The sequence below is a fragment of the Giraffa tippelskirchi genome, chromosome 3, assembly GCF_054371585.1.
Source record: "Giraffa tippelskirchi isolate mGirTip1 chromosome 3, T2T-mGirTip1v1.2.pri, whole genome shotgun sequence".
Classification (NCBI taxonomy): Eukaryota; Metazoa; Chordata; class Mammalia; order Artiodactyla; family Giraffidae; genus Giraffa; species Giraffa tippelskirchi.
In genome coordinates, this window is record NC_137277.1 from 97,837,214 (window position 1) to 97,863,813 (window position 26,600).

The 26,600-nt window shown below is 40.3% G+C and overlaps 1 protein-coding gene across 30 annotated transcripts in view; it reads left to right on the top strand.

The window, feature by feature from the left end:
* The window catches only part of RBMS1 (RNA binding motif single stranded interacting protein 1), a 217,850-nt gene that overhangs the window by 76,386 nt on the left and 114,864 nt on the right, over positions 1-26,600 (top strand). For 8 of the 30 annotated variants that reach the window (XM_081582761.1, XM_081582770.1, XM_081582766.1 and 5 more), the window contains exons 1-2: positions 6,617-6,647; positions 13,491-13,632. The exons of 8 other annotated variants lie outside the window; for them this stretch is intronic. Coding sequence is in view for 12 of the 22 variants with exons in the window: in XM_081582744.1 (XP_081438870.1) it covers positions 14,638-14,706 (69 nt within the window). In the remaining 10 variants the exon portion in view is untranslated. Of the gene's footprint in view, positions 1-6,576; positions 6,722-13,490; positions 13,633-14,290; positions 14,707-26,600 lie in introns of those variants that run through there. 14 more of the 30 variants (XM_081582744.1, XM_081582752.1, XM_081582748.1 and 11 more) reach the window with 4 other exon arrangements.

Consider the following 26,600-nt stretch of genomic DNA (forward strand, 5'->3'; position numbering starts at 1 on the left):
ACAGGATGAAACGGCTGTGGATGCTGAACACTGGAAAGAACAAACTTGGTGTCCCTGATTTGGGGCTTTAGATTAGTTAGAAAGTGAAATGTGTGTGTGTGGTGGGGGTGCTGTTGGTAATGGTGGTGGCAGTGTGATTTGATGGAGCAGAAGAATGAAAGGATAAAGAGATTGAAGGGGAAGCTTACATTTCTACATCTGGAATGGGAAGAATAATGGTGGTGTCAGATTAATGAAGCAATGCCTATAAAGTACTTACCAACAATCTGGCACATATTATGCACTGAAAAATGTTATCTAAAACTATTATCTTTATTAATAAGAGTGCAGAAGAGATTAAAAAATTGGGCATTTCAGGACTCGATGGCATGCAACAGTGTTAGTCACTGAAGTCAAGCAAATATGCAAGTTTTCTTGAAGTGGAGTTCAAGCACCAATCTGTAAAGTTGGGATTTTAGATGACATGATATTACCTAGGAAAAGCTCTTAGCTAAGTGTGAAATTATATTGAAGGTGAATATACGAACATGACTTGTAATTTAACAAACTGAACTGTCTTATTTGCTTCTTCCCCAAACCCCATAACAGAGGTGTTGTTGTTTTTTCCCTTTTTACAGTTAAACAGATTTAGGTGAAGATTCCTAAGTTATCAAGTGTCAGAATTTTCTTTTGAACCTGGCAGTTTTTATTGAAAGTCCATGCCTTGTTCATTACTCCATACAATAAACAGCAGTGACAATCTGGAGGTGATATGAGACAGAGTGCATTTCAAGGGCTTTGCTGTTTTGCATTGAAGAGGAACATGGAAAAGGCAGATAGATTCCTCTTGGTGTGGGGAAGACAGAATTAACCACTGGAATTTCAAGGGAAATTGTGTCATGAGGAGAAAGTAATTCTCAGCTGCTTTAGTCATTCTGAAATACATTTTGGTACCATCTTGGGTTATAATAAAATAAACCCTTACCTGAGAAAACATTTCATCAGTCCCAAAGCCTCTATGTCAAGAGGCTATAATTTTTATGCACCTTTTTTTAAATAAACCTTTTTTTTTTTTTTACAAAAAATAACAAAACATTATATTCTGTAACATACAAGTTATAGACATATCTCTTATGTCTGCATGCATGCTAAGTTGCTTCAGTTGTGTCTGACTCTTTGTGACCCTATGAACTAGGCTTCCAGGCTCCTCTGTCCATGGGATTTTTCAGGCAAGAATAATGGAGTGAGTTGCCATGCCCTTCTCCAGAGAATCTTCCCAAACCAAGGATCAAACCTGTGCCTCCTGCAACTCCTGCATTGCAGAGTTCTTTACTGTTGAGTCACCAGGGAAGCCCATCTCTTTTATCTCTATCTATATAAGTAGAGCTGAAGTTAAATGCTTGTTTTTTCTGGGTTCCTATAACTTACTCTCTGGTTCATTATTTGTAACAGTGCTTTTCAGAAAAGGATGGGAGTGTGTGTCCTCATCCTTTTTGACACAGAATCATATAGAAGTAAGCCACAGTGACTGATGGGAATATACAGTATTCCTCAGGTGTGCTGGACTGGAAAAGAGACTAAGAACAACTGATTTATGGTGAAGCCAGGCCAATAAGTACTTGCTGAGTGCTCACAGGATGCCTTTTAACACAGTAAATAGTGGAGAGTACATGGTGAATCTTGGTCATGGTTTCATCAGTAGAGGAGTTTACAATGTAAAGACATTAGGTTGACCTAACTTAGGCATTTAATACAGTCCTTAGAAAATATAGAGAGAGGTCTTGGAAAATAGATGAAAGTAGGGAAAACTCAGAGGGGGTGGACCATGAGCTGTGATTTCAACAGAGCAAACAGAGGGAGGGATGAATGTGGTTTGGCTGATGGAAAAACAGAGGCTGTTTCCTGGCAAAACTCAGAGCCAGAAAAGAGTGAGTTCATCTGCAGCCAAAACACAAATAGTAGCCGGAAGAGAGGTAAAGGAGGAAAGGAGTTAGAAAGAGTGCTTTACCGGGGATGATCAGAAATTACACTTGATGTGGGCGTGTTAGGAAGTACAGGGATATGGCCAAAGAGGTCATAACAAAGTATTTTGGAAGCAATGTAGACATCAATTTGGAACAAATAAGGACTGGTTAGAGGGAGAAACAGAAGAGATTCCAGAAGTTCTAGTCTGAGGAAACTAATGAATATAAGATATCAAAAATGAAAAGAGAATCAATAAGGACCATAGAGGCACTGCTGATTTAGAAGATAAGCATTTTCACTGTCGACTGTAGAAACTGACTGAATCTTGATATGTTTCATCACTTGGAATTAGATAGCATTTTCCCACGGATTTGCTGTCACTCTTGTACTATTCAGACTGTAGTCTCATATATAAACTTTTTAAATGTTTTTCTCTTTTTAGGAGAAAAGAGCAAAATGGAGAGGTAGAGTAGTTATTTAAAAGAAAAGTTCCTAGATGTTGGAGCACCAAGAATCAATTTGCCTTGGTTTCTGCAGTCCTCTGAAAACCAACCTCACGAGGCGTTTAGTACACTGTATCATCTCAAAATACTTTAATAATGAAAAATTTCAAATATACACTAAAGTAGAGGGAATATCTTGGAGAAGGCAATGGCAACCCACTCCAGTACTCTTGCCTGGAAAATTCCATGGACGGAGGAGCCTGGTAGGCTGCAGTCCATGGGGTCGCGAAATCGGACACGACTGAGGGACTTCACTTTCACTTTTTACTTTCATGCATTGGAGAAGGAAATGGCAACCCACTCCAGTGTTCTTGCCTGGAGAATCCCAGGGACGGGGGAGCCTGGTGGGCTGCCGTCTCTGGGGTTGCACAGAGTTGGACACGACTGAAGAGACTTGGCGGCAGCAGCGGCAGCGGGAATATCTCCAACAATTATGAACAATTTGCCTATTCTTATTTACTGATAGAATTTAAGTGTCATGTGATAGAATGAAACAATCTACAAGATTTGCAATTATAAGAGTTTGTATGTCTACTTTTTAAAAATTTGGTAATTATCAAAACTTAAATTATTTGTTTTTAGAAAGAAAGGCGACAGGGTATAGAAATGGGAAAAAGTCTCTACTATGATTTGCAATATTTTGTACCCTGATTTACTTAAATGGTGTCCCTGGTAAATAGCTTAAATGAAGTATAAAACTTCTTAAAAGAGCCCCTAAATAGAATATATTTTCAAATCACTCAAGAAATCATGAATTACAGAATCTGGAATGATATTCTTTAATACTGAAGAAGTTTGGCCAGTAAATTCAAATTTATAATCTGTCATTGAATTAGCATATCTTAAAATCATAAGCTGGTTGTACTTTAGGACATAATAATATCTGTTTCAAAAGGACTCTCATTCACTTTAAACATATTGCTTGTTTATTCATTAAACCAATATTTGAATGCCTAGTGTGTGCCAGGTTCTGAGTTAGGGGCTTAGAATATATTGGTGGTTGGATGTGTTAATAATTTCTATAAGGTAATATTCAGTGTGAAATCAGTTATAATTTTCGCTTATAACAAGGGAAACGTTACAGATAAATGAAATTCATAGATACCCTCCAACCAACATTTTGACCAACCCCGAGTGAATTAATAAGTTGACCAGTTTGTTTCACTTTTTCCTATCGGTTTTATCTTCACATCAGCAATGAAATGACTAAAAGAAAAGGTGCATGAGGAAGGAGGGGGAAATGGGACTTAGTTGATTCCTGAACAAATATGAGCCCTCGGATACCAAGAGCTACTAACCGTCATTGCTCTAATTGTGAACCATTTATATCTTTTTCTATAACTGAGTCATCTCACCTGCTAAGTTATTGCTTTTGATTCACTTTGTAATTTCATATCAATTTTAAGAGTTGTGATAACCATTTTAGATACGTCTTTCTATCTGACTTACCCGATTCACCTAAAAATTACTTTTCCAAATGGAAGTACTGGATGACTGAGAATTACTACTCCAGGCTCTGCTAAAAGGTAGACTCTTAGGTTGGAATTGATGCTAAGTGCCAGAACAGCCCTGAACAACCTTTTGAGTGTGTGTGTGTCCACTTGCATGCATTTGTGTGACTTAAACTTGGTCAAGAAATAACATCTGGGATGAATGTTCTCAAGTTTTGTTTGTAACTGACAACTTTAGAGCACTGGTAACAAGACATGGAGTGGAGAAGTCTGATAAATGTCTACAGATTTAAGCTGATCTCCTTTTTACCTTTCTTATATAAATGCGCTGTGTATCTAAAGCACTAGGGGTAGAAGTTGAGGTGATTGTTAGGAGGTGGGGTGGCTGAGAGGGAAGCTGACAGCTCAGTTTGTTCCTTTGTGAGATTAGGGTGAAGTTTCTCATTCTGACTCGTGGAGACTGTGCTCACTAGTAAGACACAGTCAGATCTTGGAAAAACTGACTGTGTGAGTCATTTGCTTGCAATCACCTAGTAGCTCTGGGTTCTTGCAAAGGTTAAAAATGAGTGTTTGAAAAAATATATTTCTGGAGCCTAAGCTGTAAGATGAACATGTTGTGTGCACAGTATGCATGCACTGTGTTCACGTACCTGTGTGCCATTCTGAACAGATTCTAGTGCTCACTTTTTTCACATTTCAGCATGGCTGAAATCAGGATGCATCTTATAATTTATGATGTTCTGTAATTTCTGTTGTCCATTTTTTTCAAATGTTAACATCTCAGTAATCGTTAAGCATATTATAACCAGTGGCATCTTCGATTGTGTGACATACAGTTTATATCCAAATGTTTATAGGAGACTGATCTCAGAGAGATTTGTAGGACATTTCACTTTCCCTTCAAAAGTAAAGCAAGAAGATTTATTCTGACAGTAATAGTTGAGGTCAAGAGAGAAACCATTTGATCGTGGAATCCCATTTCCTTAATAAGTAACATACAAATGCAAAATGCAACATTCATTACAAACCCTCTTAGGATCCCAAGTGATTGAAAGATTAGGATGCAAATTTATCACAGTTAATATAACCTATAAAATGTACTCTTTAAGCTTTGATCCCTCCATTTCTCACCTTCAGCTCTTTCTAGTTTCACCTCATCATCATTTTCAAAAGAGGATGCAAGTCATCATTTGTCATTTGTGTGTGTGTGTGTCTGTGTGTCTCTCTCGGTGTGTGACTGTGTAAGAAAGCTATCATTCCTCATTCATTCACACCTCCAGCAGAACCTACTATGTGTAGGACAGTGGGTTAAGGAACTCATTAGAGATTTACAGACTATTTAAGCAATCTTACAAGGTTGTTAAGGCTCAAAGTAAGATGAGTCCACCCTCACTTTTATGGATCAGACAGTGTAGAATACAGAGAAAAGCTGTATACAACCTACAGAAGACACATATTCAAGTCCTGGGGTAGGAATATAATGAATAGGTTCAGATTTGGAGGCCGTTTAACAAAGAACCTTCTAAAAGAAATGGCTAAATATGGATAGATTTAATTTATTATCAGTCATGGTGTCCAAGGGCTTCCCTGATAGCTCAGTTGGTAAAGAATCCTCCTGCAATGCAGGAGACCTCAGTTGGATTCCTGGATCGGGAAGATCTGCTGGAGAAGGGATAGGCTACTCACTCCAGTACTCTTGGGCTTCCCTGGTAGCTCAGTTGGTAAAGAATCCGCCTGCAACGTGGAAGACCTGGGCTGGAGACCTGGGTTCGATCCCTGGGTTGGGAAGATCTCCTGGAGAAGGGAAAGGCTGCCCACTCCAATATTTTGGCCGGGAGAGTTCCATAAACTCTATAGTCCATGGGGTCCCAAAGAGTTGGACACGACTGAGTGACTTTCACTTTCATGGTGTCCAGGGAGAGACAGTTGCATTCATTCTATATTGAATTATTTCTTGAGTGATTATTATATGTCAGGCACAGGAGCTAGCATTTAATTATTCTTTCCAAACTTGAGGTCCTGCTTCATGACCTAAGTCAAATTGTTTTAACCTACCCGAGGCTCACTCTGCTGTTCAAAAAAAGTGGATCATGCCTGCCCTGCCACCTTCCCTGAGACTTTAGTGAGATATACAATAAAGCATTTTGTAAATTGTAACATTTTTATAATATAATAAAATATAACAAAATAATGTAATATAATTTATGCCTGCCTGCCTGCTAAATCGCTTCAGTCATGTCTGACTCCTTGAGACCCTATGGACTGTAGCCCACAAGGCTCCTCTGTCCATGAGATTCTCCAGGCAAGAATGTTGTAGTGAGTTTCCATGCCCTCCTCCAGGGGATCGTAACTCATCTCCTGAGGCTCCTGCGTTGCAGGTGGATCGTTTACTGCTGAACCACTGGGGAAGCCCAGTAGAACATATAGGTCGAAAAATGTCCTCAGAAATTATCTGCTTCTTCCTCCTAGTGCTTCCTCCAATTTAAAAGAATTTTTCACAGGATTTTAACATTTAATAATCCTTTAGTTGAAACTTCAGCACATCTGCCAGTAGATTAAATATTAGATTGGGAGGTGAAGGAAGGGTGGTTCTGGGAGGATCTTTTTAGTATGCTGTCAGCATGCTGGGAGTGTTCTTTATAGTTTGGAATTAGGAACTGCTGATGTCATGATCAGTCATATTGTCATGACAATATCAGAATTTCCTCCTTTACCTTTTCTTCGCTTGGGGAGTATCAATTTGCCACAGGTCTGTCATCGGTTTGTCCCATATGTTAAGTGTATTAGATAACCAGAACTAGTCATTTCTTAAAGACACTCAGGGTAGGGAATTTTTATAAGCTCCTTATGTAGCCCATTGCAGTACTCTTAACTAAATATGCTATTACAGGAAAGTTTGCCTTCATCTACCCTATCTGAATAGAAATTTACTTCTAATTCCATATTTTCTTGTGTGAACCTTAACGTTTATAATTTAGTGGAGAATAGAAAGCTTTTTAGCATTCTCACTTATTATTCTGTTATCCTCTTCAGGTAAAATAAACTAACTTAATGGTCCTCTTAGCAACTAAAGAGAAAGGAAACTGTTTTATTGTTTTTTCTTCTGTATTTTGAATGCTTTAAACCCTAATTTGTGCTGTGGATCCCAGGTTTTGCATAGACATTGTTTATGTCTTCCAGCATTTAGGAACGTCTTATGCCTTTTGTCATTCTTGGCTTATATGAGGGTTTTGTTTGTCCAAGGTAGTTACTTGTTCAGTCTGTACTCCCCAAATTTTCATTCAAACAGTTGATTTTTACTTATGGAAAGGGGATGGTTACTCCAGATTTGAGTTTTGTTTTTCATGCTTTAGAGATTTTTTTTTTTTTGGCTCTAGTTTTTCACAAATTCTGTTGACTTCCTAAGTACTTTGTGTCTCTTCCCAAGTCATGTAGGAAGAGATGAATGTAATTAGCTGTTTCCACAGCACATCACCCCCTCTCTGCCTCACTTCAGCTCTTATCCTTTACATATAGTCTGATTACTACAGTAGATGATTGACTGTTTTCTTTTTAGGTAAACTATAATTGCAGAAATCACTTAATATCTTCCATCATTTGTAATTTCATTGTATTTCACAGAAAATTCATTGAATTACCTCAAAGTAGTCTGAAGAGAAGCACTTATTTACTCATAGATTTGCTACAGGGATGGAGAATAACAGCTCCAATATTAGATTCCCACAGTCAAAGAATATAGAGGATCGAGGCATCCATCTAGGTAATTTAGGAAAACAGTAATCCATAGTAAATGCAAAATGGAGCTTCTCTTTCTCCTGATTTCTCAAATAGTTAACTCTACTTTGTTATAGAATTTGATCTACAGACACAAATTCAATACAGTATAAGCCAAAACAAAAGTCTCAACTTTTTAATTCAGATAGCTTACCCCCATAATTTTGTTTTTTGAAAAGAATAAGGACCTATGTACCTATTTTTATAGAAAAACATAGGAAAGAAATTTAACTTACAGAGAACCTATGCCAGAACTTTGAGTGAGCTTTGAATTTTATTAACTAATCTGCAAGAGCAAGGAAGTAACTAATTTATGATAGGCTATACCTAAAATTTTTTTGAGTGTAAATTATTTGTTTGAAATTTAGAGGATGTTGTGCCACAGAAATAAATATCCTAAATGATGATTAGGATGTTAGTTGTCTGATAAGCATTTATGAGTCCCACAATGAAGCTAATCTCGAATATGGTCTCCCCCTAGATTGTGAGGGAAATTCTATTCTCAGTTTCAGTTCAGGATTTTGGAAATACCTTTTATCTAATCACCATCCCAGGTTTTAGAAGATAGTTCTTTTCTGCTTCTCTCCCAACTCTGTTCCACCAGCTATCCCCAAGAATAAGACTAGTGGTTGTAAGAGGAGTTATATCTTAGCAACCATCAATTGAATAAGATTTAGGAGCTAGATTGGGTCAGAATATGTATTTGCACTATTAAGTATGTAATCTAATATTGGAAACTTTGTCTTCGTAATAAACTGAATGGAAATTCAGTGTAATTTCTTATCTTTTAAAAAGTGATTTGCCCAAGGTCATGTAGTTGGTAATTGGTGAAGCTTAGATGCACACCCAGGCTTGGGCTCTTAGGTTTTTCCCCACAGGGTTTAGATTTGAACTGTAGATCATAGTAATAATAGTCATCAGAAGTACCATTGGGGGTAGGCAATTTGGAGTCAGAAAGGCCTAAGTTCAAACCTCAGCTCCATCATATATTGGATCTGTGGCCTTGGGAAGGTTATTTAAGCCTGAACCATCAGGGAAACCTGACAGTGAGCCTCAGTTTTCCCGTTAGTAAAATGGGCTAATTATTATTCTCTCATGGTGTGTGAGAGACAGAGAGAGAGAGAGAGAAAGAGAGAGAATGAGGACGGGAGAGAGGAACTTGCTGAGAAAATGGCTAGAATATAGTAGTTACTCAATAAATGACATTTATTAGTCCATACAGAGAAGCTGCAGTAGGGCAAAGCCCATTTCTTCTGTTTTGTTTACCAGGATAAATTTAAGAATCATTAGAATATTGCTTCTGATAAGACTCATCAGAATTTGGCCATGTTTATGTTGTTCTATATGTCTTCCAGGATTATAGCTATAGAGCTATAGCTTTATTTTATTATAGTAGTTTCATTTTTATACACATGTGATTTTATATGTGTCTAGGGAGACTTTAGGTCTAGAGTAAGATTGTAGGATTTTTAAAAAAGCAAAATAGTAAATAATAGAAAATATTGCTGCTCGTTTAGAAATAGGATACTTTATCAACTCTATTTTGTATCAAGAAAGAACAGAAATTTGAAGAATCTGCTGACCTCATATTTTTCTTTTTTCTTTTTTTTCCTGCTTTGCTGGGAGCTAGAGGCTTTTGTTATATTTTAGACATAGAGCCTCTCAAATGTAAACACAGTTTTTAAAGTTTGAACTGCTTACACTGACTCCTACTATGTGGTTATGTTTTATTCCTTAAATATTGTAATGTAAAGTAATGTTAGATGAATTTTTCCTCCTTTTATTTTCTGTTTGTAATGTGACTCAAATAAAAAAGGGTGCTTGAAATGCTTTAGCAGCAATCGAGGATTAGAACCTTCCACAGGTCTGCACTTTTGTTGACAGAGGTATTCTATTCTTATCTCATTGGACATCTTCTCTACCCCTGTTTTTTCCCCTTCTTTCAAAGCTTAGCTCTCCCACCACACTTTGAGTAATTTTATTCAAAGGCTTCTTTCTTTCCTTTATGAGGCTCAGTAACATGTGTTGGAATGGGGGGCTCCCCTACCTTTTGATTTCCCTGCTGCCTTAAGGAGTTTATTGGTAAGTGATGATTTCAACAGCAGTCACCCCAAGTCTACATTCTCTCTTATACCACCCATCTCTCTCTCTCTCATACAGACACACACACACACATTTTTGTTTTTCTTATCTGCAGAATGCTTCTTTCTGAGTGTCCCTCAAACAAAAACATTTATACAGCTGAGCTCCCCACGCCCTTGTTATATCCTGTATCGATCTCACCCTGCAGTGGACTTGCACAGTGCGTAATTGTCTGTACCACTTGGCTGGCACTTATCACTAATGCCTTGCATTATTCGTGTCCAGCAACTCAGTGCTGTAGGGGTTACAAGTACTCACCTGGGAATTGGAGCATTATTTATAAGGCTTTTTTGAATCCCAGCTTTATAGTGTTGAAGGAGCACAGGACAGGGTCTTTTACCCCTCGCTCAGTCTGGATTTGAACATTAGCTTGCTACTTCCTAACTCTATGGTTAAGTCAGTGAGTCTTCACTTGTTTTCCTCTCATCAGTAAATGAAGCCTAATAACCCTTCTAACTTCATAGGGTTGTTGTGAAAGTGAAATGAGATGTGAAATTTATAAATGAAAGTCTCATTTTCAAAATATTTCTATGGGACAAATATCTTCTCAATTCAGATTCTCAAATTGTGGTTTTACAAACACTTGGGAGTCGCCAAATCTCATCTCCTCTATGAGGCTGCAGGCTCCTGCATGTACTGATGGCTCTGTCCTTATTGGCCTCATTCATAGCCTCCTCTTGCCTCACAGTGTGATCTCTGATAGCACGCACAGTCTTCCCATTCATACAGAAATGGCCCTGATCCAACATACAACCTTTTTAAAGGAAACAGGACAAAAACGAACGTGGGAGAAAACCTTGAGTTCACCTAGGCTCTTGAAACAGACCTTCTGTCAGACATTTTTTTTTAACCTCTTAGGATTAAGCCTTGGAAAGCATCTTCATTCAGCCATTCAGCAAACAGTTCTCAAAGATGCAGGCTCTCCTTACCTAAATTTGGTCTTTTTTACTTGTCCATTCAACCTGCTCCCTTGCTCCTGCTTTTGATGATCAGCCAGCTTTACTAATAGCAGTTATTTACACAGTATACCCACTTAAGTCTACAAACCACCACTATAAAACCTGGGAAAACAATAATAATAGCTGCCATTTATTGAGTGGGGCACTTTGGTTGGAGTACCATAGATATACTTAGGACAGTCAGTGAGGAGTCTGAGACTCAGAGAGGTTAACTGGCTTGCCCAAAGCCATGTGGCTAGTCAGTGGAAAGCTGAAATGTGGAGCCAGATCGGTTTGGCTGTTTAATTTTGTCCCATGGATTGCAAAGTCCAGATTCACTTAAGCTATCTGAAGAACGAGGGGTGGGGCTGGTTACCCATACACACAGAGGGGCTGTTGTCAGTCTGAAGAGCCAGAGCAGCTTCAGGGACTCCATCATGTCCCCGCCAAGTGCTCACCCGCTCCTGGCATCTGCTTGCCTCTCCGTTTGCTGCCAGTCAGCTTCCTGTTACTCATAGTTTCTGCTTCCTCATAACCTTGGCTTGCGTATGGTTTTGGCTTTTTGTGGCCTCAACTCTACCCCTGGCACTCTTGCAGTTTCTGCCCCTTTCCTAACTGGTTCAGTTTTCTGAATCAGATTACCAGGGGTGAGGATCTGATTGGCTCTGCTCATTTTTTCAGTCCCAGCCATGTCATAGGTCACTGGACTATCTGTGGATTGACTGCTCTTGGGTCAGATTCCCACAGCTTTACCCACCAGCTGAGCTAGGCTGGAGGTTGTTGTCTGACTGCCCACTCAACAAAGTCTCAGTTTCCCTTTCAGGAAGATGAGCATCTACTGGGCCGATTCCAAAGCTCTAATTTTGACCATGATAACTTACAGTTTCTCTGGAATGCTTCCTTGCTTTGTCCTAAAATATTTTTCAAAGGTCAAATATACTTTCCTAGATGAATCTCACTAGTATCTCTTCTTATAGCCATTTACAAATAATCACTTGTGAATATTTATAATTGATTATATATGTATATATTTTATATATGTATGGTTTAATATTTGTTATTTCTCTTAGGTTGAAATTATTTGGGCTTTAGTGACTTTGTTATATTTTACATTTTATAGTTGTTGAGGGTGGAAAATCTATCTTCTCCTTTCTTTGCAGTGCTTAGTTAAGTGTGTAGCACCTTCCTGAGTCTGGAACTTTTGAACCCTGGCTTGTAGACATTGTATAAATATACACCTTTCCTTGTTTCCTTTTATGCCATCCACCATATAGAACATTTTGTTTTGTTGCTATTTAGATATCATTTTTATTCTTAAAAATAGTCCTTGAAGTCTCCGACCATATGTAAACCCATGGCTGATTCATGTCAATGTATGGCAAAAACTATTACAATATTGTAAAGTAATTAGCCCCCAACTAAAATAAATAAATTTATTAAAAAAAAAAAAAAGATCAAAAAAAAAAATAGTCCTTGAAATAGTTTTAATGTTCCTAGTATGTTTTAGTTACCTAGTTATTAGAATTGTTCTTGTAGTCCAATTTAAATTGTATTATCATTTAAAATCTTGTCTTAACCCTGTGAAACAACTGCAGGGTATCAAATCAAGTCTTCCCATTCTAGAAGAGCACAGTATCCAAAGCATCATGACCTTAGAGCAGAGCCATAGAAAAATTAATCTATGCTGTTCTTTTGTGGTTTAGACTGTGGTTTCCTAAGAGACCAGTCATGACAACTGAGGTTGTACATGGAATTTTTTCCATAGATGACAGGTTTGAACTGCTGGGGTCTTGGGCATTAAGTTCTCAGCAAAAGGCATCTATGACTTGAACAGTTCTACCTAAAGCCTTCTATTTTATACCTGTGTTTGATGACTTGGGGTAAAAGGACCTAGAGCCTGGAGACAGCGAAGGAGCAGCCAGAATGGCATGGAGTAGTCCTAAAATAGTATATATATTAACACAGAACTGAATGTTAGTTGCATTGTTTTTATTCAATCATTTAAAATAACAGATACATTTCTCTGAATGTTATCTAGCAAGTTCTTACTTGCCAAACTGTGCACCTAGTACTGTGCTTAGAGTAAGTTTACTACTGCTGCTTTTTCTTTTTTTAATGAGAATTAGAAATTATATGTATAGTTTGTGTATATAGTTTTTAAGTAGGTGAGACTTGCTAGTTCTCATCACTTTTGTCAGAGAGTGTTTGGAGCCCCTCTGTGTACCGAGGTGGTTCCCGAGGTCAGCAGTGGGAAGGGTATCTAGGTTGGATATTTTTCAGCTCCTTGCTGCTGGTAACACCCTTGAATGGTCACAGCTTTGCTAGAAGTTTCGATATCCATAGGGGCCACTTTGTTTTCCTAGGGCAGCCAGAAGTTGAGTGCCTTCACTTCTTCGACGAGTTAGGATTTTTCATTATCATGGCAGATGGCCCTTTCCAGGGAGGTGTTAGAGGCCAGAGGCCAAGGAAGAACGCTGTAATATTGACCGCTTAGTGTGGTAATATTATCCTGATAGTCTCTGCTGAACAGGCCAACTGTCCCAGTAGCCCATCCACACATTGCCTGTGGAACTTGCTCTAGAGGCCGTCTGCATTGCTCAGGTTCTATCTGGGCTTGATATGCTAACGAATGCAAAGCTGATCAGGGGGAAAAAAAGTGGGGGCATCTTGAATCGCCTTAAATAATTTCAGTTGAAAAACAAAGGAAACTACCTCCTCCCTTTGTCCCTGTTTTGCAGTTTCTGTGTCCCTTCAGTGGAACACATTTGTGTCGCATCTAATAATTAAATATAGAAGGATCGTACTCTTCCAGTTTTCGAGAAGGCTTGCTAAACCGATGGCTTGAAATGATTTGCGCTATTTGATTTTGGCATCTCGAAGGTAAGCCTGCCAAACTCTGGCATAGGAATGAAACACGAACTTTACTGTGCGTGTTTGCGGTGAGGGGGTGGGGCGTGGAGACTTATTTTCTCTGCTAAAATTTTCGCGTGCGAATTGGGGGAACGGGGATTTGCAGAGGTTTGATGGAAGGCTGGTGTGTTCATTGAAGTAGGTGTGATCGCTCGCACCTTTTCTGGGAGGGTGGACGGTAGAGGGGTGGGGGGGGTAGTTTGGAAGGATGAAAGAAAAGATAGAACTGGGACCAGCTGGGTTCCTACCCAGGTGTTAGCGTGATCCCCGACGCGGTGCCCTGAAAAGGGGCTTCGAGCCGGGGTGCAAAGCTGCAGCGGGTGCTGAGGCCAAGAGCCTAGGGGGAAAAAAAAAAGAAAAGAGGAGGGGGGTTGGCTACTCCAAGGAATGTGCGGCATGCGGGGAGCCAGACCCAACCATTGCACCGGAGCGGGGGCGCCGGCGGCTTCCCCGGCCGCGTGGCCCCCGCCCCGGCCCCGAGCCCGGGAGGGAGCGCCTGGGGGCCGGCCGGCGGGCCGGCGGGGCGGCGGGCGCGGCGCCGGGCGGGAGGGCGGGGAGGCGCGGGTGGGCCTGGGCGCGGCGCGAGGCGGTGCGCGGCCGCCTCCCCGCCCCCGGCGGGCGCGCTCTCGGGGCGGTGGTTGAGGCCGCGGTAGGTGGGGACGCGGCGGCGCTGCTCCTCCGCTGCCGCCGGGAGAGTCCGCGGCGCCGCCAGCTCTGCGCGCGAACTCCCGTCCATGGCACGCAGGGCGGCGGCCGCCCGAGCTGCCCGAGTCCTGCCTGCCGCCGCGCCGCACTTTTAGGCGACTCGGGAGGTCGAGGGCGGAGGAGAAGTCAGCCCGGAGCTGCAGCCCCCGCCGGCCGCCGCCGCGCGGCGAGAGGGAGTTCCCGGAGCGGCCGCGGCCCCGGCCGGCCCCCTCCCTGCGCCCTCCCCCTCGCGGCGAGGCTGCCCCGCGCCCGCCGCCCGCGCCCGCCGCGATGATCTTCCCCAGCAGCAGCGGCAACCCCGGGGGCAGCAGCAGCTGCAGGACGCCCTATCGCAAGCAGGTGAGGCGGCGACAGGGATGCCGCGCGGAGGCCGGCCGCCCCGATCTACAAAAGGCGGCAGCGCCCGGCCAGACGCCGCTGCCCTCCTCGGAGGGACCGGGCTGGGCGGTGACCTTGTTTCGCAGGAGGCGGCCCGCGGGTACGGCTCGGGCCGGTGACCTTAGCTGGGGAGATGCCCTCGCTCCCGCCGGCCGGGCCGGGCAGGACACGGAGGAAGGGGAAGGGGCGGCGGCGCGGCGAGAGCAGGAGCGCTCCGGGCTGGGGGCTTCGCCCAGCTCTGCAACAAGTTTGGGTTTTTTTCTGGAAACCTTTGTGTGTGGAAGAGTAAGATAATAAGTCGTAACACTGGGCTACAACAATCTTCACTTGGAACCTCAAAGAACCTACTCGATTCGTACTAAACCCGGAAGACCAATATGTGTGTGTGTGTGTGTGTGTGTGTGTTCGCGCGCGCTCCCCCTCCCATTTATATATTTAAAAAAAAAAAAGAAAAAGAAACAGGAACTTCTACTGTCACTTTCTCAAGGTTTTCAGTTTCCAGCAGCACAGGGGAATCCTGTGACATCCTACTTGCAGAGATACTTGGATAAGCCTGAGTCATACACATGCCTTTTCCTATTTTAATACCGTTTCATACATTTTTTAACAGATTGAACTCCAAAGGCACTTTAGTGGTTAGATCGAAATCCCCTGCCGGGAAAATGAGTGGAGCTGGAAGCTGATAGTCATAGCCTTTTGTTTTGTTTTTCATCTTTGTTTTTAAAAGAAGGTTACTGAAGCCATGTTGTGATAAATCTCACAGAGCCTTTCAGCAGCAGCAAATACAAAACGTAGCCTTAAATTATGTAAAAAATGTGCAGGTCTGTTTAGAAAAGGTTAAACTGATTTAGAGGTCAGTGGCAAGATGCTTGTTGAGAAAACAAAAACACGATTGCAGATATTTTTCTTCCATAATATATCTCTTGTCTACATCCTTAGCCACTGAGACAAATCAATTAAGTTATTACCCCCATAATGATTCAATCAAACTGTATCCTTCCATGCAGACCACGGCTCTGTTAAGATCATGACAGATGACAGCGATGCCTGGTGGCTTTCCTAAAGGCGTTCACAGGGTTATTGATTATGTTTAGTCCTTTTTGTTCTCAGAGTCATTTTGGGGGAGGGAAGGCATGTCTTAGCATAAGTATGTCTGAAAGTGGTCCTAATTTTCTGAACACAGTGGCAGTGTCCAAAAGTATTTTTTTCTGGTCCTTGTGTCTTTCACTTGTTAGCTTCCCCTTAAAAAGACAGTAAACACACCTAGTCCGTGTTCCCTTCCTGTCCAAGTAAATGGAACTTTTGCCTGGCTTAAGAAAAGTCCCTCCTTTTAATTAAAAAAAAAAAAATCTGCATTTGTGACTTGGTTGAAGTATATACTAAAATTGTCAAGATTCAGAAGCTGGCATCTCTGAACTCTCTTCCTGTGGCCTCATTTAAAAGAAATACCTGGGATCCAGTACACTTACATCAACTTCATAAACGAAGCCGATTTACAATGAATATTCTCCTGAACCCTCCTCCCCCACCCACCTCCCTCTACCTGAAAAGATGGCTAATTATGTAAGGGCCTTGTGTATTCATTTATTTGTTGTCAAAACCCGGCGGGGTGTTAGCTCTGAAATGGGGGAAAAGCTCTGAGGGCGAGGCCTTTTGCTGTGTGGGGCTGGAGGTTTTGTGTGTGGAGGGGGACAGCCTGCTGGTCTGGAGCACGCTGATAAGATGCTCTTCTTTTCACTGGGCTCTCCTTAGATTCAGAGACTAAAAGGGCTGACTGAATCAGAAAAACAAACAGACTCTTTTTTTCTATAGGCGAAGAAAGAAATGAATGTGTAGGCATTATACAGACACAAGACCCCGGGTACCAGTGGTATTTTGAGTCAAAGGTTTCTTTTGTTAGTATTTAGCCATTCACTGGGAAAACACACTTCCAGCGCGGGGACCTGGTTACCATGAGTGACTTTGTGATCTCATCCTGGCAGAGTCTAAATGGGAAGTCTAATTAATGCTTCTTAGAAGATTTTGTGATATCAAGCTTGCACCTTTCAGTTCGCATTACACTGTTCATTTAGATGAAAGAATAGGTACGTTTTAGGTGTATAGTGCGGTTTGATTTTAATGTAGAAATATATAATCAGCTGTTAGAGCTGATTTAAGATAATTTGCCTGAGGAAAACACTGAATGTGAGGAATACTTGAAAATCACCTTTGGAAAAAAATGGTCCAGAGTCACATTTGTATTATACATATATATTAGTGGCAAACCATCATTGAGCATCTTACAGCCTGTGGATTGCTGTTCTCAGTGCTTTAGGTGGATTAACTCATTTAGTCATCTTGATAGTCCTACAGAGCAGGTAATAATATCTTTATTTTTACAGTTGAGGAAACTGAGGCATAGTTTTAAGTTCCATGCTCAGTCTGTATGACCCAAAGTGCGGAGCCAGGATTTGGACCCTGGCAGTCAAGCTCTTTAAACTACCACACCTCGGCAGCCTGCTTATTACATGCACATTTCAATGAAAACTCACAGAGAGCTTCTCCACATCACTGCTCATCACCCTTCTAGTCTCAGAAAGTCTGGTTTAGGGATTCCTCCCAGCTGTCTGGACTGGGGGCTGGGGTACAGGGTGGAGGGGTGATGACGTGGATGACTTGGATAGTGAGTTCATGGTATTGGTGATTGGCATCGATGTCAAAAGGATTGCTTTATGGAGTGATTGTACGATTTCTTCTTAGAACTTTACAAATATCGGAGTCAGCCAGTTTCAGTGGGTGATGCTCATCCTCCTCCTACTCCATGTTGTGTGTGGAGAGCATCAAGGAGCACTGATCTCTGGCATCATCCAGAATAAACAGGATTTTCCTGCATCACAGGCCTACAAGCTTGTTAGAAATAACACCTGCTCGGCTCGGGTCAGAGTAAGATGCTTTGAGTAGAGTGATAACCCAGGAGGCAGTATCTAGGCAAAGATTGCTGGCTCTAGTCTCAATGGAAAAGTCTGCGTGTCCAGTTATTGTTAAATGTGACTTTCAGATAGAGGATATTAAGCAAACCTAGTCCGATTATATGAGCACACCCCACAACCAAAATGAAAACTGCTTCTGTAGTTGTGAAAATATTTTAGTATGTTTCCATAGAAAAAGTGCTTTGTGCTGAAAAGGCCTTAATTAGAGAAAATAAATATTTCCATTTTATTTTCAACTGTTTTATTAGGTACTTCCCCCTTTGTGTTTCTTTACTTCCATTATGGAACTGCTTTCTTGAGATAGTTGACTCAGTTATGTCATATGCTTGGTTTTTTACAAATTGAGGCATGTCCTTTTTTAGGGTTTTGAGCAAGTCCTCTTTTTTTGCCCAGTGGTTTACATGTGGGTCTTTTGGGGGTAGAGCAGTGAATATAAGAATTTGTGTGTGTGTGTTTCTTTTCTTTCCAAATGATCTTGCCAACCAATAGCTGTACTCGATAAGAGTTGCTAACTTTTGATGAGTGAAGTACTTATCTCCTCAGTTTAAATAGACTTACATAGTTTGCTGCTTTCTTGAAGATTAACTGGGTGTAGCTGCACGTGAAGAATTCAACAGTGATTCAGTGTTTGGCCTTGTTAGAGGATGACATACAAAGCTGGTGATTAATCCTCTTCAAGCAGTTTCTGTTCACAGCGATCTATGTGTAGTCGATTGGGTTTTTGTTAAAGTTTGAAGATTAAAGTTGTTCAGAGAAATGTTTAAATGAACACTGACTGAGCCAGTTCCAATTTATTGTGTTTTTTGTCTGTTTTAAAGAGAGTAAACCTTCTCAAGCCACTGATATTGGAGGTTTTTTTAGGAGAAGTTAGCAGATAGTTAAATTGGTATCCAGAAGATACCAATTCCTGGTTCTCTGCTAGGCTGTTCCAATGTGTTTGTGATTCAGTAGTCCTTATGTGTCAAGGTAATGTTTGAAATAAGAATCCTTAGCCATTTGGAAAGTATGGAATTCATCATTAGTGATATCCAGTTTTTCCTCTAGGTATCCCTTTTGGCATCTCACTACATTTTCCATAGTTCACGTCAGGTTTTAAACATATTTCTTGTTTTTGCTCTTTCCTTCCTTTTAGAGTCTGCTGTTAACTGGGCTCACCATATATTGGTAATACTTTTCAAGCCCTTTCTTGGAGGAGTGGCGGGGAGACTGTCTCGTCCAAGTTTCTGAGAATGTATTTCCAAAGCACTCTGCCAATAAATATTTAAAGATATATATGATATCCCCTCCCAACCTCAGCTATATTTAATCTTCACAATGGCCATGTAAAATAGGAAAAGGTCAGGAATTTTGAGGCAGTGAATTTAAACGGCCTGGCTGGTGAAAGCTTGGTCTCTGGAGTCAAAAGCTCTGTCTGCTACCAGGAAAAAGAAGGAAGCTCAGTCAAGAACAGCTGTAGCCCTCATGACACTTCCCTTTCCTTGGCCTCCCAAAGACATGTGGCACACAGAGCACCCCAGATTTCGGCTTTGGGAATTCTAGCTCTGTAATTTATTAGTGTTTTTTGTTTGTTTCATAAAGGCCATTGCTCTAGGGTTGTCAGATAACATACAGGACACCAAGTTAAACTGGAATTTCAGATAAACAATGAATAATATTTGAGTGTAAGTACATCTCAAATATTGCACAGTACTGTGTGTTTTTATTTGCCAAATCCAATAATCCTATCTATTTCTGGGGAACCCGACTCACTTTTTTAAACAAGTTATAAAAGAAATGATAATTGTAAACAAAATTATTTCCATGTTGTCCTCCTAAAATCTTGCCTCTTAGGATATTCCTTGAGCCTTGGTAATGTAGATTTCACATCTTAACTTCATTAACCATCACTCAACCTCATTGCAAGAGCCCCAGCTTAAGTTCTGGCTCTGTCACTTGCATGCTTTTTCAGTTAACCTCACAAAGCCTCAGTTTCTGTTAAATAAAGATAATAGTGCACACTCCACAGGGTTGTTGTTATTAATCCTTCTAAGGTGTTATCATTATTAATGTCCCTACCAAGCAAGCAACAGTGGGTGGTCCTGGGAGGAACTGTGTGATCCTGGGAGACCTTGACACAGTCTCTAAGAATGGACTTTGTTTAGAAAGTGGGAGCAACCTCCCAAAAGGTAAGGATCTGGAGCTTGAAAACAAGACTTTCAACCACATTAAAAAAAAAAAAAAAATCCAAAAAAGATGTAGAAAAGAGCATCCCACCATATCTTAAGACAGTGGTCCTGTATTATGCTCTTGTTAGCAGAGTTTGCCATGTCTTTGGGGAAAGAAAGCTTTTCAACTCTCTGTTCTTTATTTTATGCAAATATATGATTGGAGAAGGGGGGAAAAAAGAGCATTAATGACTGTTGTTAATGAAAAATGCTGCCTTTTAATTTGCTCAAAAGCAGACAGATTTGATTATTAGTATGTGCATGATGATTTCCTGAATCCTTTCCTTTGTCTTGTTTGTATATTTGGTTTTCAAAGGTGCCATCTTTGCCTTTCTCAGAAAAATAAACATTTTTTTTCTCATTGGACATCTGTAGGTGTTCAGTGGGTGTTTGTTTTTAAACTTGAGTCTGTAGAGAATGCTTTGCTTAATACATCCTAAAAGCTTGGTAAATTTTAAAATAGGATAGACATAACAGGAAGAAAGAAGTAATAAGCTTTTCCTGAAGTTAGGACAAGGTGAAAACGTTAAATGGAGCAAACTAAATTCTGTATTAAAATAATGAATCAACGTAACTATTGTTTTTTAACACTTATTAAATAGCAGCTACAATAAAACTTGTAAATATAGTAGTGCTCTGATAAAAAGAAATATATCTTAGCTCCACTTTATTTAAGTGTATGAATATACAAAGCAATGTAATGTAAACTGGGGAAATCGTATTTACATTTGTTAATTGTGCATACAATATAGCTTCAAAAATGCATTTTAAAAAAAGAGGCTGAAAGGAAATATGCCAAAAATATTAACAAGTGTTTTCCTCTGTTGGTAGATGAAATCATGAATGATTTACTTTTCATGATTCTCTTTACATTTGTTTTTCAGCCTTCCAGTCCCCCTTTTAACATACAGTCCTTTGGTTATCAAGAAAAAGATAAAATGAGAAGAAAAATCTAGAAAATTATACTATTTTTAAGGTTTAAAAATTGCAGTGAAAGTTCAGTTTTCAAGTCAATGAGAATTTCAGCCTAGCGTGTAGGTACTACTTGTTTCTGACCTTTGAGATGTGGTCCTTTCCTATTCTTTACAAGTTTCTACATATTCTTATTTTTACTGCCAATTCCTGTATCACGTTTTTGGAAATCACCTATTTCTGACACATAGTTTTTATATTTATGAACTCAGTATTTTCCTGTTTTATACACTCTCAACAAGACTTCTGTACTTTTTAAAAAACATTTTTAGGACACCACTTTATATGAGTCAGCAAGGAGAAAATAAAGCTATATGTATGGAATTTCATTTGCTAGATCACTTTTCAGGAAAGGAGCTATTCAAAATATTGAGGAATTAGCATTGTTTTCTCTTGTTGTCATTTGACTTATAACTGCATTTCAGTACAGCTGTTTTGTGGACAAATTCCCTCACATTTAATTTCTGTACTAAACATGAACCAAGACTGCTCTACTACTCATGTCATAATCCTTTGCATTTATTTGATCATGAATACTTATGGTTATAGCTTTTTGAAAGGGCAGTGGGGTGGGAGAAGTGGCTTCTTCTCAGATAGCTGTAATATATAATGGGGGCAGTGAGAGTTTCTGTAAGAATCATTAAAGCTGTTACTTTGTAATCCAGGGGGATTTTCAGTTTATCAGGGCATTTGAGGTGAACTCCATAGAGGCTACAGGACTTCAGAAAGGAGAGAGCACTGACGGATGGAAGGAAGAGGTGTTGGGTCTGAGGGGGAAATGGAAGGAAAGCAAGATTACCTCGTTTTGTTGTTTAGTCGAATACTTGAGCTCTTTTAGGGGAAGAGTGAGTAATTTAGGTGAGCTGGACTGCAGAGTAGAGGTTTGGGGGCAGAGTAGGGATAGAGTCAAGCTTGCTAAGGTGTATGAGAGGAGCTGCTGGGCTGTGTATGAGAGGAGCTGCTGGGCTGTGTTCAGTTGTGTCCAATGTAGCCTGCCAGGCTCCTCTGTCCATGGGATTTTCCAGGCAAGAATACTAGAGTGGGTTGCCTTTCCTCCTCCTCCAGGGGATCTTCCCAACCCAGGCGTCGAAGCTGTGTCTCTTGTCTCTTCTGCATTGGCAGGCAGATTCTTTACCACTTTGCCACCTGGGAAGCCCAGATGAGAGGAGAGCCCTAGCTCAAAAGTATAAATGACAGTTGAGACAAAGCTGTAAAATGGAGTAATGGCTGTGTGAACATAATAGACGGAGTGGATTCAATTTATTGCACAGAGAGAATTGACAGGATTTAGCTGGTGACTGGTTGGAGATGGTATTGGTGAAAAAAGAGTCTTAGGTCTCTTGAATGAATGGGGAAATGAAGTTTCTGCTCCATTGCTTGCTCTGGGCTCAGTGATAAGATAGAATCCAGCCATTCTCTTACAAGGATTGTCTACATTTTTTTAAGGCACAAAAATAAATTGGGGAGGGGTGTTAGGTGCTAAATTCTAGTGACATGATTCAAAGTTCAGGCACCAGCGATGCAGAGGGTCCTTCTGTGTCCATGTCGGTCTCTGAAGGAAGAATCATCCAGGCTAAAAGGCTAGTGGCACCTTGTGCAAACCACTTGGAGAACTCATTTTGGATCCAAGAGATGGTTTTAAATATTTTTACTGCTTCCCTGAGATTGTCTTAAAGTTAGTGTAGAGACTTTGTCACATGGGTGTGCTCATTTCATGTTTGGCCTGGATCCTCACATTCTTTGGAGTGGAGTACTTATCCAGCAGATTGTTTCTTGATAGTACATGTCATCTATAACATCTGTAGTACAACAAGTACATTTGGTTATACTAAATATTCCCACCTCTACAGAAGTATGTAAGATGGCAGGTTGGGTGGCAAAGGGGTTAGAGAATTCACCCTGCCACAATAAATTAGTTTCTGAGGAAAGACCATAAGCTTGGTTTGGCCATTTTAATTTGGCCACACGAATCACACATTACCACCCTTCCCACCCGCCAACTGTAGGCAGAAATTTCCAACAAGAAATACAGAACTAGAGTTCTGGGCAGGAAGCTCAGGACCTCCTGAAACTTCATAGAAGGCACATTGGAACAAGTTAAAGCAGTTCAGGAAGAGAAGGTGTCCAGAAGAATCTGGACAGACCTAGGGGAGCACAGGTTCTGTGGGAGAACCTGTGGGGAGAAGGATGAGCATTAGGCAAAGCAGGGGAAAGAAATGGTAAAATGTTGGGAGAATTGAGAGATTATCACAGAAGCCCAAGAGGAGTGAAGTCTGTAGAACAGGTGGTCAGCTCTCTCAAGTGTTGCCTAGAAGTCAAAGAAGACAGATGTAGTAGAGGGCATTGGAAATGTCCACTGGTGGAAGGTCTTTGAAAGTATTCAAGGTGGAAGTTTCAATAGAGTAGTTTGTGTGTGGTAGACAGGGAAGGGGAGCAGGGGTTAACATGGAAGAAGCACATTGCAAAGAGTTTATGGAATGCATAAGTGAAGAGGGTGTGTCTTTAGAAAAATCGGATGTCCAAAGCAAAGAGTCCCTTCAGACAATATTGAGACAAGATTATCTTAGTGTCTGACTGGTTGTAAGTAGAGCAAGGTAATAGAAAACACGGAATAGTTGGAACTAGGTCTTACTTTCTTTGTTATTTTTTAAGAAAGATTGAGGTTAGTCTTATAGGAAAGGGATCTGAGAGAATGTCCTGACAATGATACAGGAAAGAGGAGATTGGTTATGCTAGAGATGTTAGGAGGAGTAGGGAGGCCGGTGAAGCACAACCTTTCAAAAGCTTGCACCTCAGTAAAGAGGATTAGGTCATCTGTTATGATTGAAAAAAAAGAGTGAGAGAGATTGTAGGCCTCTGGAGTGTAACAGAAGATTTAGAATAATTGCTCTTGGGAATTCGGGGAGTGTTCAAATAGAGATGGGTAAAAGGATGACTGAGTGAGGGCCTCTGGGAATGCAGGGGTCTGAGTTGGCAGGGTATTTTGACCCTTCTCCAGCAAGAAATGAGGGAAAGCATCTGGGTAATGGGACTGCAAGGAGATCAACCAGTCAATCCTAAATTAGGAAATCAACCCTGGATATTCATTGCAAGGACTGATGCTGAAGCTCCAGTTCTTTGGCCACCTGATGCCACCTAAGAGCCTACTCGTTAGAAAAGACCCTGATGCTGGGAAAGATTGAAGGCAAAAGGAGAAGGGGATGACAGAGAGCAAGATGGTTGGTTGGCATCACCGACTCAATGGACATGAGTTTGAGCAGGCTTTGGGACATAGTAGGGGATAGGGAAGCCTGGCCGGCTGCAGTCCATGGAGTCATAAAGGGTCAGATACGACTGAGCGACTGAATAACAACAACAAAAGGGATTAGGTGTGGAAATTGAGAGTATTTTTTATGAAGGTTAAAGGAGACAGGTGAGATCAAGAGAGACACTGAACTTTGAGAACAGGGAATGTCCTGGGGATCCTGGTAAGATAAAAAGGAAAGTCCGTGGGAGTCAGGGAAAGGGAGTGATCAGAAACTCCTTGATCACGATCTTGAAAAAGTAGTAGTCCCAAGATCTTAATCTTGTAGAGTTATTGGGAGAATTAAATAAGATGATACCAATGTGTCTGCCTGGCATGCCAGAAATGCTCAGTTGGTTATAATCGTTAAGATGTGGCTCTTGTATAGTTTTTACCTCCCTAAAACCACTGTACAGATATTTGTGTAAATCAAAGCATATATCAAACAGACTTCAATCATGAACCACAAACCAAAATAATACATATTTTCAATTGAACCACCAGCTGAAATTAAGTTTTAAAACACACCGTCAAACTATTTCAAAACATCTTAAGTTGCTTTTAAAGAAAAAAAGGTGGACATGGGTGTGGATCCCAGCTTCATCATTTATTCTATTACTCTGAACCCATTTCTTAAACTTCCTGGGTCTTGATTTCCTCAGTGGCAAAACGAGGTAAAATAGTTACTTAATGTTATTGAGATGATTCAATGAAGTCATAGGCATGACAGCACTTGACAATTATCTGGCATAGGTGCTCTGTCTTCCCTTCTTCCATGGGATATCACCTAACAAGTTACTTTACGCAGGAGGATCTCAGTGGATGGATCACAGAGTGATAATAGTGGTGAAAGATTGTGATCATTCTATTCATTAGTAGAAAATACTTTTGAGGAGAAAGATCTAGAAGGATAACTCAGTTCTCATTGATAAATGGAAAAGATTCTTACACTGTCGTTTACTTCTTAGAGTAAAAGGTCAAGGGATTAATGACAGACTTTATGACAGGGAAACACTACAGAGATATTGTTATGGCTTCTGAAATGGGTGTTCTTCAACTATTACATGAGTATTTTGTTTCCTTCAGCATGTGATTCTAAGTTTATGAAGTCTTATCATTCAAAGCTGCTTTTCCCAAATTTTGTCCTCTGGAGTTCTTTTAAATGTTAAAAGTGTTTTAAGAATTAAAATATTTAGTGTTCAAAGAAACTTGGGAAACACTACATGCTATATAGCGTTACTGTCTTAGAGAGTAATAGTGGAAATCAGCATTAAAAAGTCTGAGAAGTCCTACAGTACAGACTTTTGTCCAACTTTTGTTTCTCATTGTTTGCAAAACTATTTGATCGTGGTACCTAGAATATTTACTAGACATATTCTGTGGAACAATTTGGGAAACACTTTTTTAAAGGAACCTTTGGCATATTAGAGTTGGAAGGGACTTTAAAGATGGTCTAGTCCAACCCATGTAATTTACTGAGGAAATTAGAATCCAGAGACGCTGAACGGTTTGTTCAAAATCTCACAGCTCTAAAGCCTAGATCTTTCGACCCTGAGTGCTCCATCATCCTACTTTCAGAATCTTGGCTTTTCCAAGTGTGGCACACCCTTGCACCAGTGTTTTCATATGACGTTTTTTTATTCTGTGAACAAGTAAGTCCTTAGGGATGGTACGCTATGTGTTACTTTCAGACAAAGTAAATTAGTATCTCTGCCAACTGTTATCTGTTTTGTTTTTAATTGCTCCTCTTTTAAGTTTAATTTTCCCACCTATTTTATTATTTCTTGCAGCATTTACGAAATCTAGATTACTGACTTGGGAAATCAATCTAGTTTTAAATATCAGTGATCTAGAAAACCCATAGGTTCTAATTATTAATGAACATTCTTTTGCCCTCTAATTTTGTTTTGTCTTTTTCACCTAATTGGCTGTGGGTAGACAAATTTACATATTTTTAGCCCCTTCCTGCCTGAGTTATTACAGCATGAAAAATTTGCTCTGTGGTTTCTAGGGTAAGTTCCTGTATAGAAGAAACCACAGTTTAGACTTTACAGTGCTGCTGTGTGCTAAAGGCCCATCTAGGACACACTAAAATATGCTTTTTAAAAATCTAAATGACCAATTTGTTGCCCTTTGTTACCATTAATATATTTTAGGTGCTATAGTTCACTTGGAGAGTTTCTCTTTCTATGTATCTTAAGGTTTGTAGTTACTTAGTTTAAGGAAAAATGGGTGGGTCCCTGTCAGAGACCTGCACTAATTTTTTCTGGTGTCTGCAACATGAAAATTTATTCTAAATGAATCCTGTAATGTGATACTAGTGTTCTGGATGAAGTGATATGAAATAATGTCAGTTATATCATATGTATCACAAAAGGAGCACAGAATATTAGTAAAGGACCTTAGAGGTGAGGATATTTCAACATC